Source organism: Cenococcum geophilum (genome assembly GCF_001692895.1).
Source record: "Cenococcum geophilum 1.58 unplaced genomic scaffold K441scaffold_9, whole genome shotgun sequence".
Lineage (NCBI taxonomy): Eukaryota > Fungi > Ascomycota > Dothideomycetes > Gloniales > Gloniaceae > Cenococcum > Cenococcum geophilum.
In genome coordinates, this window is record NW_027137567.1 from 2,514,349 (window position 1) to 2,532,689 (window position 18,341).

Genomic DNA, 18,341 nt, shown 5'->3' on the forward strand with positions numbered 1-18,341 from the left:
GTTTATATAGTAATGTTAAGCACTGTATTTCTCACATCGCCTAGTAAATCTCAGAGGATTTTAACTTTTAGGACATGGCTGAAGTGCCCTTTACCACCTTAAATATATGGATATATACTAGGGAATATGTGGAGTTACCTCAGTCCCCTACAATGACTTCGTGAGGGCTCGTAATCTATGCTCAGAAATCCTGGAGAGCCCTTTATAATATTTTCAGAAATTTATTATCGTGGTATTTTTTTTAATGCAAGACCTTAAACTTTTTCCCGGTTACACATACACCGAATGCTTCCCAGCTCAATCTAAATGCTCATGATCACCACTCACGGTGCTCATTCATATCTCGTTTACTTCAGATGTATTGCAATCCTGCCACCCTCCTCGTCATAACCTACTTCTTTTGCTTATGAAACCCTATACCTCGTTGCTAGGGTATTGCACCTTCTCTGTAGGAACAAATTCTTCCTTGATGGACCTTACGCTAACAAACCTGCTTAGCAAGTTCGCACTTCCCGCCTTATCGTTCGTGCCACTGGCTCTCGATCCTGTATACCTGGATTAGGGGTGCTGTTCGATAGAAGATGGAAAAGAATAAAACTCACCCCCAAAGGGCTGCTGTGATACGACGGCTCCTATTTAAGCGCCTATTAATATACGCGGATTTTGATAAGGATATAGTGTTGCTGATATAGCTCCTTACCTGTGCATTTGCAGTTGATATAAAAATTGCCAGCTGAATTCCTCAATGCATCTTCTGCAAAACGAACTGCCTCCCTGTCCTTCGCGAAGACAGCACCAGTGAGGGCGTACTCTGATGTGCTATCTATCTGTTTGCAGATGGAAGCGAAGGCATCAGCAGGAGCGGCAGTGTCATCGTATACGTATACCACTAGGATTGGACCAAAAAGCTCGCGGGATAGAAGAGGGTGATTGGGGTTGGTGGTTTGATAGATGGTAGGGTGAACGTAGTAGCCCCTGCTGGAATCGTACTTTCCGCCGACAAGAAGCTCGAGCTCCTTGTCATTCTTCGCTTCATCGATGGTCGATGATAGCTTCTTGAACGAGGCCTCGTGGATTACAGGACCGATGAAATTCGAGAAGTCTGACGGCTCGCCAACTTTCAGAGCTTCAGTTTCGGAAATAAGGTGGGATTTGAAGGTCGGCCACATGGACGAGGGAATATACGCTCGTGAGCACGCACTACATTTTTGGCCTTGGTATTCGAAAGCTCCTCGTACGGTCTGAACAACAGCGTTTGTGACATCCGCGCTACGGTGCACGAGATGGAAGTTCTTGCCGCCCGTCTCGCCTACGATGCGCGGGTACCCCTGATACTTACCCTCTGCAACTCCTGCGGCAATCTTTCCGTATAGGGAGCGGAAAACAGCTGTGCTGCCGGTGTAGTGAAGCGCTGCGAATTGCCTGTGGGAGAGGATTGCCTTGGTGACTTCTTCGGCATCGCCTGGGACGAATTGAATTACATTAGGAGGAAGACCTGCTTCCATCAGGATGCTATAGATTAGCCAGTTAGAGGCTACGGCGAAAGGAGACGGTTTCCAGACGACTACGTTTCCCATTAATGCTGGGGCAGCGGGGAGGTTACCGCCAATGGCGGTGAAGTTAAAGGGTGTGATAGCGTAGACGAATCCCTCGAGAGGTCGATATTCAACCCGGCTAGCATTTCGGTAAGTATTTAGGAGAGTTGAAGGATCATAAATTTTTTGACTAACTTCCATACTCCGGGTGAATTGTGCATGGGCTGGTGGCCGTATGTCTCCTCAGCATACTGCACATTGAATCTGGAGCCAGTTAGATCTTATAATCTATCTTGCGGGCCCTAGAACCGAAGCATAGATACCTCAAGAAGTCGCACAGCTCGGCCGCAGCATCAATCTCTGCTTGCCATGCATTTTTGCCTTGGCCTACTATTGTTGCCGCCATGAGCTCATATCTGTATTTTCCAGAAATTAAGTCCGCAGCCTTGAGAAAAACTGCAGCCCGGTCCGCAAATGGTAATGATTCCCATGCTGGCTTTGCTGCGAGAGCAGCGTCAATTGCTCGTTTGACCTCTTCAGTACTAGCGTTGGAGTACTTTGCAACGACGTCAGAGTGGGAGGATGGATCGTGTTGTGTGAGGACGGAAGAGTCTTTTATCTTGATGACGGTTAGTTAAAAGAAGTAAAAAACCTTCTGTGACAATGTGTACTTCTTTCCCTGCTACCACCAAAGGCACCTCAAGCGGGGCCTGATTCTTTAGAGCTGCGATTGCATCTTGTAGCTTCTGCCTGTCGGTAGAATCTTTGGCGTAGTGTTTCTGCAATAGTATGATTAACGAGAAGCTCAAATCCTGATGATCCAGATCAGAAACTCACGTTTGGTTCGTTGGCGACTACAGGCACCTTGAAACTAGCGATAGAAGCCATGCTTTTTCTTAGCTGAAGCTGTGTGGTAAGGGATGGTGGTTTAATGCGGGTTAGACAGCGATTAATCTGGAAGAGGGATTGTAAGCCTCTGGAATAACCCATGGGTAGTGTGAGAGAAGATAAACAGAGGCAATTGGAGAGGTGAGCAGGCGTACATTTATAATGCGTTGTGGTGATGATGGTTTGTGAGAGCTCTGCGGTTTGCGTCGGTTCAGCGAAGCTGGCGGGTGGGGTTAAGAGGGGCGCAACTTCGGTGTCACCGCTTTGGTCATTCAGCAACGTTTTGCATAACAATAGCTGTATCCTCGATCATTTCTACTTGACAATCAACGCCGATATTGCATATCATATCCCCCGAAAGAAAAGAACCAATTCGGTGAAATTGGCGTAGTAATGGACAGGTTGTATACGAAACCTAGTACTGCATTGCTCAATTAACCCAACGCCAGAACTCCTGGCATTCTGAAGATGCATTCCTTTTTCATGTCTCCATGGTCCCAGCCGCATTGTTGGCATCGTCTCCCCACAAACCTTCAAGCTTAAACTCAGCCGCCCACTCCTTGACAATCTCCTTTTGATCTCCGACGGGAGCTGCTGAGCCTTGAGCAGCATTAGAAGGAGCCTCTGTTGCCACCTGAAGGACTGGAGCGTCCATCCAACCTTGAATTCTACCATCCCTCCAGTCTGTAATGACAGCTTGGGCTGCACTATGGATGTTGGGCACACCTCCCTTCCCCAGTCGGCCTCTCTTCCTAGCAACTTGAATTAGAAAATCCGTAGTCATGTCTCCGTTGGTAGTCATTAATGGCGGTAGGCCGTACACGTCTAGCAGCTTTGAGAACATATCAGGCGACGAGGATAGCCTTTTGAGAAGTAGTGTGACTGCCGGAACCGGGTCTTCAATTTCTTTGGGAGGTATGGCGTTTAGAAGGATCAGGCGGGCTTGCTCTTCGATTTTGCTAGCCTTGGAGGGTTCCGTGGAGCTTGGGAACACTATTCCTGGAGAATCGAGCAGCTTGAGCTTGTTGTCCAGTTTAACTTCCCGTAGACTTGTCGTGACTCCGGCTTCGGCTCCGACAGGACATGCACCAGTTCTCCCTCCCAGCCGTGAAGTGAGAGCATTGATAACAGAAGACTTTCCGACGTTAGGATACCCGATAACCCCTACCGATACTGACCGCTTTAGCTGCCTTGATTGTGCAAAAGATTTGAGTGCTTTGAATAGTGCCTCTGCAGTCCCCTTCACTGTGAGTTGCTTATGACCGAAAGCCTGTGCATTCGGTGCTGAGTTTGCAGCCCGAAGCGGTAATGTTGGGAAGTATCGTCGCAGATGAACCAACCAGGCCTTGAGTACTGGGGAAGGAATTAGATCAATCTTGTTGAGAATGAGAATGAGGCGCTTGCTCCCCCCCTCAGACGCCATAACCATACGTTCCACCTCTTTTGATCTTGTCCCTTCTGGATCTCTTGCGTCAAGAATGTATAGTACAACATCTGCAGAATCAACTACTTGTTTGAAGACTTTGTCGAAAGCTTTCCTGGAAGAGTCTTTGCGAGCCGCTGACGTAGAGGCTCCTTCCGCACCGGTTTCATCAATACCATTCCAAGAATCACCCTCATCTTCGTCCATCTCATCCGCGCTATCCACTTCGTTGACCTGTTGGTATTCAGCGGCACGGGCTTTGGCCGAGGCTAGCAATGCTGCCATGGGGTTTGAATCGTCCTGAGCAGTCAGCACCGATCTATGTGGGTTTTGTGCGCACTTCATAGACTCACGACCTGCATAAAATCATCCTCATCTGTGTCATAATCTAGTAAGGCGTCTTCATCCTCCTCTTCCTCTGCTGCATCCTCAGCGTCTTGCTCAGCGGCAGTAGTACTAAGTCTCTGCGCTCTTGCAAGCTCTTTCCGTCTCATATTCTCTTCTTCCTTTAGCCTCCTCTTTTCTTCAATATCTTGCAGGATCTTGTCTTTGTAGGGGAATAGGTTCGGAATGCCAGGGTCCTTCTTTAACCGCGAACGCCATTCTGGGTTCTATATGATGTCAGTGAACAAGTGTGAGACATTGATCACTAAGGCTTACCTTTTTGGCTAGCTTTCGTGCTTTTCGTTGTTTCGCAGCAGAGGCTTTTTCGATCTTGTGCCGCAGCCGCACAGGCGTGCGCTTTGATGTGGGTTCTTTATAAAGGTATTAGCGCCCGTTCCTCTATATTTATGATTTATTTAATACGTACTCCCAACCTTTGGCATTGCTACAGGCTACTATGATGTCGAGATACCTTTGTGGGTTGAATCTCAAAAATTCCATTGCGGCCAAGATTTCACGGCAAATGCCAATGCGGTCTGCGATGGCAGAAATTTTCGGAAGCATTCCCCGATTTGTCAGGTCCGAAGGCCTTCCCCAGATTTTTCATTATATATATTATTCTTGTATATCTTCCGGTCTTCTCAAGTGCCAGATCGTAGATTTTCCAAAAACCATCAAACGGAAAAACTACTTGTACTCCTTCCTCTTTCGACACATTATGCCGCACAGTGTTGAAACCTCGTTCTCCGCAAAGGCGGAGATCCACTCGTTCCATGGCCTAGTAAGTTACTTCGGGCAAATGATTGTACAAGGACGGAAGTTTACGAGGCTTTAGCTCTTTGATATGGACGGCACTATTATTGATTCGACAAATGCGATAGTCAAACATTGGCAAAAGTATTACTTGGCTTAAAAAGTGAACGGCCATTCGCTGACTCCATCAGGGTAGGAAATGAGCTGGGCGTCGATCCGAACGTTATTCTCGCTACATCCCATGGACGAAGATCTATTGATGTCCTCCAAATCTATGAGCCAGAGCGTGCCAACTGGGAATGTTAGTCTTTCAAGCGATGAAAAAAATTTCTGTATTAATTCAAAACCGTAGATGTCAGCCACATCGAAGGCTTGATCCCGAAGCAATTTGGGTCAGACGCGGTGGAAATTGCGGGATCACGGTCATTGCTAGAGCAACTGGAACAAACCTCTGTCCCGTGGGCTATCGTCACGTCCGGCACGAGGCCGTTGGTTACAGGATGGTTTGATGTCATGAACCTGGCCCATCCGAAAAACCTCGTTGTGGCAGAGGACGTGCAGCACGGCAAGCCGGATCCGGCATGCTATCAACTTGGCCGAGCGAAACTTAATCTCCCTCGGGACGCTTCAATTCTGGTGCTGGAAGATGCACCGGCAGGAGTGCGTGCTGGGAAAGCTGCAGGGTTTAAAGTAGTTGGACTTGCTACGACTCATTCATTGGAGCAGCTTAGGGACGCAGGCGCGGATTGGATCGTCCGTGATATGCGGAGCGTGAAGCTCAAAGAATGGGAAAAAAGCACGGGAGAGGCCAAGATCGAGATTTCCGATGCCCTGGTCGGATAGACTTCGATGGCGTGAGATCGGTGTCCAGATTCCTCCTCGGCTTCAACACGGCCGTCGCTTTGGGAACCTTCCCCAACAAAACGCCCGAAACAGTTGACAACTTCGATTCACATTCTCGTGCGGATGATTCTTTCGACATTTAAGATTTCTAGAAGTCATGGATTTTTTTAGTAGTACTCTTACATTACACGAACTAGGATTCAGCACTGCATCAGCTTAGTGGGTGTGTTGCATCACATAGAAACTTTTGGAGCATTTGGAGCAACACTTTCGCGATTCTAGAAGGGTTACAGGCTACAGCGCATTGCAGACGTCATCCGGGATTGGCCTAAATATTATTATTATTTTATGTTAGTTGAAGATGTTATGATTTTCCCTGCTCACAAGAGGCAATTGTTGCTCTGGTGTTACGATTTACAGTCTTTAATCTGGCCTATTTTATCAAAGGAAATTACCATCTGCCTAGTCACTATCGTAAGCATTCAAAGCAGAGATTTGAAATATGGAGACATTCAAGCGCATGATGAGAGGCTGTACTTCCACCCTGTAACGTATGTGATGGGGTTTTGACCGACACCCTAGTTTTGACCGAAAGGAACATCAAAATTTTACCTAAGTTGTATCTATCACGCCTAGGTAAGCGTTAGCACGATACACCGCCTTTTAAATATATGTGTTACTCTAATTTTGGCAGAACAATAAAACTTTACTTAAAATAGCAGGCGGTACGCTAGCTCGGTCAAAACTAGGGTGTCGGTCAAAACCCCATCACATACGTTACAACCAATTCCCTGGCGCGATGTGCTTTCAGCTGGTAGAGCTCTCTTGGCCATCACGAAGCTCGCTATTAGGTCAATCTACTTGGCTGAGGGGTCGGGGGGAAGCTAACAGCTGCTGGCTTTTAGGGTAACCGTCACGCTCGAATAGCCTGTGGTAAACCTTATGTTGGACCAGTTCACTGTCGGTTGGAGCGTATTGGGGCGGTACGGAACGCCGTAGGGTTTGAAGTCTGCAAGGTACGATACTCCATTGATACCAGACAACCCGCGCGGCTTCCGAGAGCCAGACCCGAGGCGCAGCGTACCCCTGGAGGGTGCAGATTCGCGCCCGCAATAGGCTGGTTGAGTGGTACGAGCCGGCATACGAGTCGGCCGGCTGGCGACTTGATTGTTCAACAAGTCTGGTATGGAATTGAGGCGCCGTGAGATGCTATCGGAGGGCTATCGGCAACATGAATGGAGCGTTGGACGGCGAGACGATTCGAGTTGGCGCTTGACATCGGGGAAAAGGGAAAAGGAGTCAGTCCAGTAGCGCCCGTCAGGCTCGCCGTTACCAGGCTTGCCAGGCTCGCCAGGCCGTCGCTCGGGGCATGGGCTCGCGGGCGGGCAGGCTGGAAGCAGAGTCCGGAATGTTCGTGATGATGGTTAAATGGTGTGCTCGCGATGCGCTGTCAGCAACAAACCCTCCGCTGCTCGCCATCAGGGCCCATGCCCATCCGCTGTCGTCTCCCATGCTGCGAATCTCCCGGAAACTCGTTTTCAGAATCGCTGGGCAATCGAGATGGAGGTTCGCGTAACAAAGGAACAGCACTGAATTTCCCCTAAGCTCCTCCACACTCGAGCAGATCAGCCGCCCGAGCGCGATGTGGCCAATGGGGAATGCCGTAGCATTTGGTCCCCCTGCGCCACCGCAAGCCCCAAGCTCCTGAGAGCGCAAGATCCCGTCGACGGCCAGAGCCGGTGACGAAGACTGTGCGTCGCGCCCTGACAGCTCGCTGGAGGGTAGGCCAACAGCGGCCTTCGTGGGCGAGCAGAAGTCGGCCGTCCCTCCCAGCATCTCGACACGCCGTGCTGACTCCAGACCCTCAGAAGCTAAGCGGAGAATCATGCGTGGGGTTATTTTGGGCGCTGCCAGCGGAGAGATGCGCAGTGTCTTGGGGGCTGCGGCCAATGGGCTTAGGTTGATTTTGCAGCCCCCGGTCGTCTCTGCACGCCGCCATGCCCCCGTAACCTTCGGGCCTGAGGGCTCCTCGACATCGCCTTGCCCTGCGCTCAAGTAGCAGCGACGCCTCCATTCTCCTGACCTTTTTCCCTCTCTCACCCAGTCCTCGCCCACCACACTCGCTTCAGCCCAGCTTCGTCGTTTCTCTCGTTCTTGCCAGAAGACTGCGCTGCAGTATTAATGTTATAATTGCTGTCACTCGTTTCTGTCCGCATTGTTTGACCACCCAGCTCTCTCTTCCGCTTATCCCGCCGTCCGCTGCGGAGCGAGCTCGCGCGCCCAGCTTTGCATCCACCCAGCGTCCCCACGACGCCAGCTAATACTCGCACTCCTTACCAACCCGTTGCGACCCACCCTCTACCCGCCAGAATTGTCGTAGAAAGCATTATTATCTCCTCACAGAGCGCAGAGGATGGATCCTTTTGGATCCTCGATGCGAGCCTATGCGAATGACCGGGACCCTCCTAACCCACACCACAACCTCCATCCGAGTCGACTCCCTAATGGTCCTTCCAAAACCATGACAGAATTAAACCAAAAACAACATGCTCAGAATCCTGCGCATGCCTGTGCAGACGTCAAGCCGCGCCTCACAAAGGAGCAGCATGATATCCTCGAAGCCCACTTCCAGCAGCAGCACAAGCCGAGCACCAGCACCAAGAAAGGATTTGCCGAGAGTCTCGGAGTCCCGGTGGACAAGATCAACGTAAGTTGGCGATGCATTCCGAGTCAAATTGCCCATGACTTACACAATATAGAACTGGTTTCAGAACCGAAGAGCAAAAGTAAAGCAGGATCTGAAGAAGCAAATGAGCCAGTTTAACATGAATATGAACGTGTATGGGACAAACAATAGTCTACCAATTGTTACCTCTCAATTCGGACATCAAAACGAACAAGGACATCCACAACAGACCGCGCAAGACTTCTTTCCCATAAATGCCGACATCAGTCCGACCTGCCTTCCGGTCGACAGCATCGAAGGCCCTTCAGTCGTGGAACCACTTGGGCCTCCAATGCCACTGCACCAGGTATATGACATTCATATGCTCCGCTCTATCCCCGAAAGAGAAGGGCGAGCGTCGTATAACCCAGGTGCAGTGATGCAATCAGTCATGGCTGCTGCTGCTGGATCGTACATGCACAACACCTCGAATTCTGTTTTGTCCCAAGATCCATCCTTCACATACGACCAGGCGGGCATGTCTCAGCCATATGTGAACGATGCCCCGTTTTCAACCCCGGCAAATCTTACCAACGAGCCTGGCTCCACGAACGATCTTTATGGACCACTGGGGGATTTTAGCTCCTTTGATTACCCGACATTAACAACGACCTCCACATCAGTTCAGGCAGTTGACAGCAATGGTTCAATTTCTTCTGAACCGTCGCCGTTCTCCGGCGCTCAATCCAATACAACAACTCAATCGTCTACAGGCCAAAATGCCATGTCCTCCGTCAACTCAGTCGCTTCAGTTTACTCCAACTGGACGGAAGATCACACTTCCTCAACTGATATTACACCAGCTAACCAACACGAGGGCTCTTTCGACCACCCGTATGGCAACTTACCACAAGCTTCAGTATCAGAGCACGGCCTTCCGCTTTGGGGGACCGGTCAGCAACACCCGATTGGTCAGCACTTTCAGCAGGCTGACATGTATCAACATAACAACACCTCGGCCCAGGCAATTTTATCTTCTCCCGAGCAGAATGAGTCGCATCAGCTGAGCACGAGTCATTCAGAGTTTGAACCGCCAATCACGTTTCCTGAAGAAGCATTATCACGCCGTAATTCTTCCACCACTGCTCTTGCGAAATCAATAAGCACAGTTGGAATTCAAACCCGGCAACCGTCTACCGATGGCTTCAAACAACCTACCCAGCCATCAAGTATCGCTAGTCGCCGACAACGCCGACCTGCAGCTCTGGATTCTTCGACTCTAAGAAGTGCATCATATACAAGTGGCATGCCTGTTTCTCCAGGGACTAATCAGACACGCGATGTTGAACACAACCTGCGCCGCATCAGGTCTGTCGGAGTCACGAACACTGGCCGTGTTCAGAAGTCTGCGCCGGGCTCAGCTCAACGCTCTCCCCTAAATTTTACATTCGCCGAAGCAGCTGCATCACCAAAGTTCGCTCGACAAGCCTCAGGCTTTGCGACTGTAGGGCCTGTTGGTAGCTTGGCACCTCCAACTCCGCTGACGCCAAATGAAATGGCCCCATTTCCCTATTGGCAGAGCAATACTGTTATTAGAAGTCATGCACCAATGCCTGAGCACAGCAGCCCTGAAAGCCTCAATGTCTCTTGGTCTATGGAGCCTTCGTCTGCCGGATTATACTCGAATGCAACATCACCTCCAACCACTCCTCTAGATATTGGACAATTAAATCAAGCTCGTTTCAGCAATGCCCCCTTATACCGTGATACACCTCCGCAGTCAGCTCCTGCAACCCAGCAATGCTTTCCCCGGACAGCATTCATGCCTCCACCCCAACCGAACACAGAGTTCCATCCTTCCAATGAATTGGCTATCGCACAACCCAAGCCATCACACTTTAGGAGGCCATCATTACCTGACACAGGCCATGTTGGTCTAAACGAGTGTCACATGCAGTTTCCAGTACAGCCAGCCAATATCGCAGGTGATCTTCAACTCGGCTACAGTTATCAGTATAAAGAGGGGACCATGAATGGATTCCAAAAGAATTTTATGGCAAGCTCTTCACAGGAGCCCTCGGTTAGCATGCCTGAATTTTTTGTACACGAGTACTCGCCGCCCCAAGCGGCTGGCCGGACGTCATTACCTCCAAGACCTCTAGAGACGCAGCCAAAAAATTACATCTTCGCAAATCAAGGCCCACATGACTTCCGGTGACTCCCGGTTTTCTGAAGCTTCTTCTGGCAGCAGCGTCATGCAATTCAAGGCATTCACGGCAATTCGGCGTTACCGAGGATTGGATCATCCTACGACCATCACTGGAAATTTGTGGTCATCGTTCACATACTATGTTTGGATCTTGTTTCTTTTGGATATACCCGGTCCCTAATGAGGAGGCCCTCATTGTTTTTACTTATCGCGCTTCTCTGTTCATTTGTATTTTCCATCTCACCGTGGGGGGAAAAGGACTCTTCATCATATTCTTTGATTGTCGTTTCCAGCGTCGGCGTCTTCATAAATGATTAAGTGTTGTGCAAATGTCTTCGCCTGACCTTGTCAGGTCCGTCGCTCCACCGAGCAGCTTAATTTTAATTACTCTCCTTAAAGCTACATATCATCGGGGATATTTTGAGGGTAGTTATTGGTTAAAGCAACATATTAAAAGAGTTATTTTTTTTGTTTTATCGTCACCTCAGGCCTTGGCGAGGGCATGGGTGGGAATTGGATTGGAAGAAGGAAAGGAGGGAAGGAAGGGAAGGAAGGGAAGGAAAGCCTTTGTTTCATGGCATGCACAAGGCACGTTTCGCATGCCTAGACGCTCTCTAATGCTCTAATCTCATATAATGCCTCTCCCTTTACTATCGCGATCTCTAGTTAGCATCTCTTTGGGCTTCCTGTAGAACACATGTACGCCAAGGGACCTAGGGAAGAAAATCGCGTCTTCTACAATGTCAAGCCTCAGAGCTATTGGATCACGTTCTCGATGAAGTCCACAAGTTCCACAAGTTCCACAAGGTCCACTGGGTCTACTCCGCATTGCACTCACCGCCACCTAATGAAAGGTTTTTGGGGGCTTTAGGGGTGAAGGGGCGATTTGCATGCGGCTTGCGGGCTTGCAGGCTTGCGTCAGGTTGCTTTTGCGCCGCAACAACCGCTGTGTAGCATTCGCGAAGCTCGAACTCACCTATTTCACCCCGTTTCCGTTAAATGAGCGTCCCGTCGGGTATTGCACTGTAGGGCTTCCCACCACCGAAATAAGCAACTTGCGCTCAGCGAAAATATTTTTGTCACCGAATGTAATTCGCCACCACCACCCGCCACGTCGCGAGTTAGCGCCGCTCTCTGCCACAGCAACTTTGCATCCTGCGCGGGAAACAGGAGCATCATAACAGCGGTACGGCACGAGTCATGGCCTATCAGATGCCCTTGCTTAGCCTTGACTATTTCGCCCCACCAAGACGCATCGCGCTGGTTACACATCCAGGTACCTTGAGGTAGTTCTTTTGTTCCGCTGCTAGTCTGCCTGAATGCAACGCATCAGACCCTGAGCTACGGAGCTAGGGTCCAGTGGGACCTGCAGCTATTTTGTCTGAGCTATACAAGCCATGATCCTGCAAGGCATCGACCGAGTAAATGATGGCGGAGCTAAGGAGACAGGGTCTGATAACCGGCATCCTTCATTTCCTATTACGGCGACAGGCATCGGTCGTCATCTTCGTACCCATTGACTTCGACACCGTCGAAAAGAAAGTGCCGATTTGGTCAAGGGCGCCATCTGCGAGATCATCCTCAGGGCCCCTGGCAGCTGAGAGCAGTCGGCGTCGCAATCGACAGATGAGAAGGCTCCTTTTTGCTGTCAACGCTATTGGATTCGGGGCTGAAAACAGGCCACCAACTTGGGACCGACCTTCACGGGCGCTCACAGCAAAGGCCTCGATATGGAGCAGGCGATCGAGATCATGCTCACCGACGAACCTGCTATCCCGTCCTTCTGCTACCGGTCTCGAAGAAGTGATAGAATGCGTAGAGATAGCGATTCTCTGCATCTCAAGAGCCACATTCGAACTTACTATCTAGACGCATTTGTAGAACAAGGCACTGCTTCGATCATCACCATTCGATTAGCACTCGCAAGGAATGCCTTAAACCTTCTGGACAGTACATACTTTTGATTTAATAGAGACTTATTATTAACATGGCGCCACAAACCTTGGTAATGCCTTTTAGTGAATTTGTAAATATTTGAACTTATTTCCCTAGGATGGCTCAAGGCCCTCGAAAGACATCAAACTAAAACTGTGTGGTAAATATTATGGATCACATATCGGATGTATTGATTCTACGCCCCGAGGCGATGACAACAAAGAGAGAGCAAACTTTATAGTAGCCATATGAACATATCTAGGAACGGAGTTGCACTTACTATTCAAGCAAGCCTACAACAACACATCCGTCTCCTAATCCACCTAGCCTAGCTCTCATGCCATCATTCCACGCGTCCCTCACTGATATCCATCTAAGAGAGCAAAATATATACAGCAGCGGGAGAAGGGAACCAGTGGTGTTATCAATATTCGGTATCAGTATGAGGCCGTATTGGTATTGTTATTAAATATTAGTTCAATATTGAAAGGTATTGGATATTAAATATAGTACAGTCTTGGCATGGTGTTTTAATTAAAAGTTGGCTCCGTACGCCCCCAAGCTTCCGTAGGGCTTTAAAATAGCTACCCTTTGCGACTGCTCTCTTACTACTATCGTCAAGTTAGTAACCCTTAGCGCGGTATAGTAGGTATTAGCTGCTCTCTAGATTCTGCCAAGGCCTCCAAAGCCTCTTGTACCACATCCGTCGCCATAAGCTTACATTAAGTAGTACCATATTCGATTCTTACCGTCGCGAATAGCTTTATAAGGGAGAGGATCGCAGGCAAACTATCACGTAGAAGTAGCTAACTTACGCCTTTTATAAGGCGACTTCGGAGTAGTTATAGTGGTATCCCTTCCCCGGTAAGGCCCCAGCGCCTATTTGGCAGGTATACGATTTTTTTATTTTTATTTTAAAAGTGATAATGCTAAGGGTCTATTCGGTTACAAAACCGTCAGATCGAATCTGAACTGAAAGTCCAGTAGAAAGAACGCGTTCCTTTCTAATTTGTCACGCGTCCGTGACTTTTGCACGGACGTGTATAATCTAAAGCCTTCATATTGATCTGATGAACCTGGAACTTCGAGATCCATATTAAAATGACGCCAAGAGCTCCATTTCAATATTTTAGCGTACTGTTCTGACGTTTTGCGAGCGGTGAGAGGAACATCAAATTTTTGAGGCTGTGCAGACGAATCAACGCATTCTGAACTGAATCTGAATCTGAAGCCTCCAGATTGCAACCGAACATTCCCTAATAATAATGCGATGACTCCTATGAGGAGATCCCATCTTGACAGTCAAAGTAGATGGCTCAATCCCCGTCATCTTTCCCCTTCCTCCTCTCTTTCCTCGTCAATTCGACTTCTAATATCCTCTTTTTGAAAACTTTGCCCTCCAACCCATTGTCGTCCCGATCAAAGTAGAGCGGCCATAACCCCTGCCCCTCTTTGACAGCCATGAAACCCTCCCAGCCCTCCAAAGTGATTCTCTTTTCCATCCTAGTACAATCCCACGGTCCGACAAGGTGAGGTTCGGATTCTACTCGTGTCCCGTACTTGATCTCATAAGTATCTTGATCCACGTATATCCAGTTCAGCTGCGGAGGCTCGTCGGTGATCGTAGAGACTAGCCCTTCCCCTTTGCGACCCCAATCTTGGTCAGGGTAAGGGAGGAAATATCCCGCGAATAAATGATCAGAGCGAATGGCTGGACCATCGGCTGCAGGCACCGCGACGTACAGCTAGATACCCGTTTACAGTCAGTTTCCAAGACGGCTTTATTACTTGCTGAGACGGTTCCCAGACTTCGCACCTTATTGTTGCGCAATACTACTACACCTCCATTGATTTCGCTGCTACCACGCGAGGTACTTAAGCAAGAAACAACGAGATTCGATTTCAGGCCTCTGTGTTGTTCTTTGGCGTTTTTCTTTTGGCCTTGACGGACTGCTTCGGTGGTGCCAATGATCGCAGGGCAAGCTGCTATAGCCGTAAGAATGCCCAAAACCATGACTTCTTAATTGTTGCTGGAGGGCAGAGCTCTCAGAAATATCACTATAACCGGCCTTTAAATCAGCACTCAGTTGACTTACAAGATAAATCATGCCGGTGAGAAGACCATTTTGGCACTGCTGTCTAAGAACATGACTGCGGTGTACGGCCCATGATGATAATGGGATAAGATACCCCATGCTGACGGCAGAATTTGTTGGAGTAACATGTCAAATTGACTAATCGGAGCAACACCACGTAGGCGGTGTGGGATGATGTCACCGAAAGGATACGACGAGATGGGGCCAATTGTCAGGTAGATGCTTAGATGCTTTCAGTCTAAATCGGAGGTATCTCCGCCAAAAAAAACTTCAAAACGCCTTAGCTACCAAGTTGTTGGGGTTGGACTGTCGAATGACGCTGCTATAACCTATCATGAACCATAACGTCACTATAAACCTGTTTTCGCCCTTACAAACAGCACTTGCAGGCTGCAGCTTAGCCTTTTGGGTTAGATTATTTATTTCCTTTACAAAATTCCATGCTTCGTCTCATTCTATGAAAAAAGAGTGGGAATCCATCCCAGACATGTTCAGAGTCTGGCCAACAAAACGTAGCCGCACTAGAGCCAGTCTGTTTACTCTCCTTTCTACCTCTCTACGAGTGAAAAAATATGGATTGCAATATTTGTCCAGTGTTCGAATACAGGTTTCGGTAACAAACTAGGCAACGTAGTAAATAAGGGCCTGTCGTCATTGTTTAAAACCCTTACTATAGTCTCCTTAAAATATACGCCTACCTTTCTCTGGTACAGATTATACAGCACAGCTCTCCACTTTTTTTGCCAATCTATTCATTGCTTTACCTACTGTTCTATCAGGTGTCAACTTCAGCAGCCGCAAGTGACTATGTCCCCAGTGTAAGTCTCCGCCCGGCTCTTCTCTTACCAACTCCCGCCCTTTTCCATGCATGACTGATGCCTTTCAACAGAGCCTCACAGGAAAACGACGCCAGACAAGTTGAAGACGGCCTGTCCGACAACGAAGCCTCTCCCAACCCCACTGGTGGCCGTAAACCTGCAAAACTTGCCCTAAAGAAAAGTACCGCAACAGATGTCGCCGCTGTGGACGATGCAATGCCCACCACCAACCGTGGCAAAAGAATCGTACCGGTCCATCAATCTCGAATCGCGGATCGACCGGTGAGAGCGGGTGAGAAGGACAGCAATCTGAAGATTAAGATTGAACTGGATCTTGAAGTTGAGGTAGAACTCTACGCGAGAGTCAAGGGAGATGTTACAATTGGATTAATGTAATGATTAGGTCGAGATCTACGCAAGAGTCAAAGGAGATGTTACCATTGGATTATTATGAGATGTGAGTTGGATCTCAATCTTAGGAACAGTATTAGTAATATAATACAGTACAACATAGCACGAGCTGAAGCTTTCTCTGGTGCAGCAACTGCAAAAGTTTAGAAATGAATTTCTTATCTTGCTGCTTAAGCCGGTATTGTCACTGTTGAAAGTTGTTGCTAGTTACTCGTGTTTTCTTTTGTTGGAATATGGACTTATATACAACAGTTATACTATTTTAATTATTACTTTTCCCTTGTGTGTACGGAGTAGTCTGCGTAGGCCGACCTAGGATCCATATCAAACGTTAAGTAATAAATAAATAATAATAATACTGTTTTAATAACATCGTTAAAGTTACAGGTACCCTCCCCCCCTACCAACATAATATTATAAATGCGACTGCGGTATCGCGATTAGGGCGTATAGAGTCGCCATATTACAAGAAGTCGTTACTTTGGCGCGTATGCGAGAGCTCCATATTAATATGGAATATAGAACAGGAGCTTAAGGCTACATATTAAAATAGTGCCAAGAACATCATTTTAACTACTGTATACTATATAGCTTGCAAATCTAACGCGCTTACCGATATGGAGGAGCTCCATATTCAAAAGTCGTTAGATTTACCGAACGACACCCTCATATTTATATTTGAGCTCCATTTCGGTTACAATATGGAGGTACAACCGAACGACCCCTAAAGACGTTAGCCACTCGGCGTAAGCCGGCTTCTCTTTAGGGGTCGTTCGGTTGCAATCTGACGCTTTTGAATCTGCACTGAAAGTCCGGCAGAAAGAACACGTTCCTTCCTGATTTGACACGCACCTGTGGCTCTACAGGTTGCCCGGACGTGTGCAATCTGAAGCCTTCAGAATCAATCTGGAGTTCAAATGAGGAGCTTCAAGCTCCTGATCTGAACTGGCGCCAGGACCTCAGTTCAGATTCTATATACGGTAAAGTTGCCAGCTTTTTAGTAACTTTTAGCGTGTTTTTTGGACGGTTAGAGGAACATCAAAAAGTTATGGCTGAAGTCAAGTTGAACTGGAATTCAGCCGAACGGTCGCCTCAGAATCAGATTGAAGCTCCAGATTAACTCTATTCTGAAGCCCTCATTCTGATCTGAACTTGCAACCCCTTTAGTTGTAGCGAGCGCCTCCTAACCCTCACCACTCAGAACTCCTGAACCACCCCCTCCTCAAAGCTCGTTCAGCACCATCCATTGCTTCTCACTCGCCCGTTTCAGAGCCGGCGCATGTAATGGCGGCCCGCCCAGCCTCCCTACACTCATATTCATCCTCATCGAACCGGTAATCCAGACGTCTCAGCCTCCCTGCGGACCCCGCAACACGTCCTGCTCGTTCTAACCCGGATCCACTAGTCGCTGCCTACATGCAGTGTCCATTGCATTTATAGTAGCATTTGCAGCGCAGCGGCTCTGCTTTGGTTCTACTTGCCCATCAATCATTCGTGTAGCAGCGGCAAAGACCAGGCCTTGGGCTGGAAACTGCTACCTGTCTTGTGGCCATCTAATCCGGATATCTGACTAGCAGTGTGCACTCCCTCGCGTGCTCCGAATAGATGCATTCTAGGATAGGAAAAACGCGCATTTAAGCATTTCGCCAGCTCAAGACCTCCAGGGCGGCGGAGCGTGTCTTTCTGAACGGGCGCAGGATGTAAACCCGCATTTTGTTTCTACATTCACTATCTTATCCGTCTACTTACTCATCTACTATTGGCCTCCACGCCACAAATTCTCTACACCATCTTCATCCCATACTAAACTCGCCCTTCCTCTCTTCCACCTTCTTATCCCTTTTACCCTGCGGCATCCTAAAAATTCTGCCGGGGACCAAAAGCCAAAAGCCAAAAGCAAACAAAAAACGCTTCAGCCTTGCGCTACCCTCCACCCTCCATCCAACCCAACACTAACCGTCACCACTCAGCTATGCATCGTCCTCATCTTTCCTCCAATACCCGCATCCCAACGGAGAATGTCCCCCCATATAAGCCCGCTAAACGCCGCCCGTAGGTGCGCAGCAGCCTAGGCTCAAAAACAACCACGGTTTGTGGATGCAAGGGGAGCGGGTGCAAGCGCGGGATTGGGCTACGCAGGAGGTGGCACAGCATTGGGCAGGTAGGCACAGAGGGAGGGGATGGATGCGACTTGGCAGGCGGAGTGGGCGAGTAAGTAAAGCTCAGTAAGACCTAGGATAGGGCGGGAGGAGGGCGGAACGGAGGGCAAAGGCAGATATAAGAGGGCTGGCTAGGTCTGTAAGCAGAACGCCAGACTAAGGGCTCCGGAGAGGATTGTATGTCTACTTCCACAGAGTTAGTCGTTCAGAATCTTTACATTT

General features: G+C 48.7%; 6 protein-coding genes across 6 annotated transcripts; 3 read left to right on the top strand and 3 right to left on the bottom strand.

Moving 5' to 3' along the window:
* Positions 1-197: 197 nt before the first annotated feature.
* On the bottom strand, positions 198-2,493 carry K441DRAFT_655601 (delta-1-pyrroline-5-carboxylate dehydrogenase 1). The gene is made up of 7 exons (XM_067647874.1): positions 2,373-2,493; positions 2,207-2,314; positions 1,859-2,154; positions 1,731-1,799; positions 701-1,674; positions 603-632; positions 198-545 (listed from the first exon to the last, which is right to left on the bottom strand). The coding sequence occupies exons 1-7, from the start codon at positions 2,421-2,423 to the stop codon at positions 415-417; spliced, it is 1,659 nt and encodes a 552-aa protein (XP_067507193.1). The 5' UTR covers positions 2,424-2,493; the 3' UTR covers positions 198-414.
* A 199-nt stretch (positions 2,494-2,692) lies between these two features.
* Positions 2,693-4,703, bottom strand: K441DRAFT_703870 (uncharacterized protein). The gene is made up of 4 exons (XM_067653500.1): positions 4,658-4,703; positions 4,507-4,601; positions 4,200-4,457; positions 2,693-4,146 (listed from the first exon to the last, which is right to left on the bottom strand). The coding sequence occupies exons 1-4, from the start codon at positions 4,671-4,673 to the stop codon at positions 2,905-2,907; spliced, it is 1,611 nt and encodes a 536-aa protein (XP_067507194.1). The 5' UTR covers positions 4,674-4,703; the 3' UTR covers positions 2,693-2,904.
* Positions 4,704-4,948: 245 nt separating this feature from the next.
* Positions 4,949-5,826, top strand: K441DRAFT_546589 (HAD-like protein; the record flags this gene model as incomplete). Its single annotated transcript, XM_067642873.1, has 4 exons — positions 4,949-5,011; positions 5,066-5,127; positions 5,175-5,284; positions 5,336-5,826. 4 exons carry the CDS (start codon positions 4,949-4,951, stop codon positions 5,824-5,826), a joined length of 726 nt encoding a protein of 241 aa, XP_067507195.1.
* A 2,521-nt stretch (positions 5,827-8,347) lies between these two features.
* On the top strand, positions 8,348-10,709 carry K441DRAFT_675087 (uncharacterized protein; the record flags this gene model as incomplete). The annotated part of the gene is made up of 2 exons (XM_067650823.1): positions 8,348-8,533; positions 8,586-10,709. 2 exons carry the CDS (start codon positions 8,348-8,350, stop codon positions 10,707-10,709), a joined length of 2,310 nt encoding a protein of 769 aa, XP_067507196.1.
* A 2,811-nt stretch (positions 10,710-13,520) lies between these two features.
* Positions 13,521-14,936, bottom strand: K441DRAFT_655606 (uncharacterized protein). The gene is made up of 2 exons (XM_067647875.1): positions 14,452-14,936; positions 13,521-14,380 (listed from the first exon to the last, which is right to left on the bottom strand). The coding sequence occupies exons 1-2, from the start codon at positions 14,647-14,649 to the stop codon at positions 13,952-13,954; spliced, it is 627 nt and encodes a 208-aa protein (XP_067507197.1). The 5' UTR covers positions 14,650-14,936; the 3' UTR covers positions 13,521-13,951.
* A 134-nt stretch (positions 14,937-15,070) lies between these two features.
* Positions 15,071-16,140, top strand: K441DRAFT_655608 (uncharacterized protein). The gene is made up of 4 exons (XM_067647876.1): positions 15,071-15,549; positions 15,621-15,911; positions 15,970-16,006; positions 16,054-16,140. Exons 1-3 carry the CDS (start codon positions 15,539-15,541, stop codon positions 16,001-16,003), a joined length of 336 nt encoding a protein of 111 aa, XP_067507198.1. The 5' UTR covers positions 15,071-15,538; the 3' UTR covers positions 16,004-16,006; positions 16,054-16,140.
* Positions 16,141-18,341: the final 2,201 nt, after the last annotated feature.

Bases quoted from the DNA above. Each gene is read 5' to 3' on its own strand.
- K441DRAFT_703870 (XM_067653500.1), bottom strand. The intron at 4,458-4,506 runs GTAAGCCTTAGT...GACATCATATAG, and splicing joins CACGAAAGCTAGCCAAAAAG to AACCCAGAATGGCGTTCGCG. The intron at 4,147-4,199 runs GTGAGTCTATGA...CTGACTGCTCAG, and splicing joins AGGATGATTTTATGCAGGTC to GACGATTCAAACCCCATGGC.
- K441DRAFT_655608 (XM_067647876.1), top strand. The intron at 15,912-15,969 runs AGTCAAGGGAGA...GATCTACGCAAG, and splicing joins GAGGTAGAACTCTACGCGAG to AGTCAAAGGAGATGTTACCA.
- K441DRAFT_655601 (XM_067647874.1), bottom strand. From the start codon at position 2,423: ATGGCTTCTATCGCTAGTTTCAAGGTGCCTGTAGTCGCCAACGAACCA. The intron at 2,315-2,372 runs GTGAGTTTCTGA...ATACTATTGCAG, and splicing joins TAGTCGCCAACGAACCAAAC to AAACACTACGCCAAAGATTC. The intron at 633-700 runs GTAAGGAGCTAT...GCGCTTAAATAG, and splicing joins TATCAACTGCAAATGCACAG to GAGCCGTCGTATCACAGCAG.
- K441DRAFT_655606 (XM_067647875.1), bottom strand. From the start codon at position 14,649: ATGGTTTTGGGCATTCTTACGGCTATAGCAGCTTGCCCTGCGATCATT. The intron at 14,381-14,451 runs GTGCGAAGTCTG...ACGGGTATCTAG, and splicing joins TAGTATTGCGCAACAATAAG to CTGTACGTCGCGGTGCCTGC.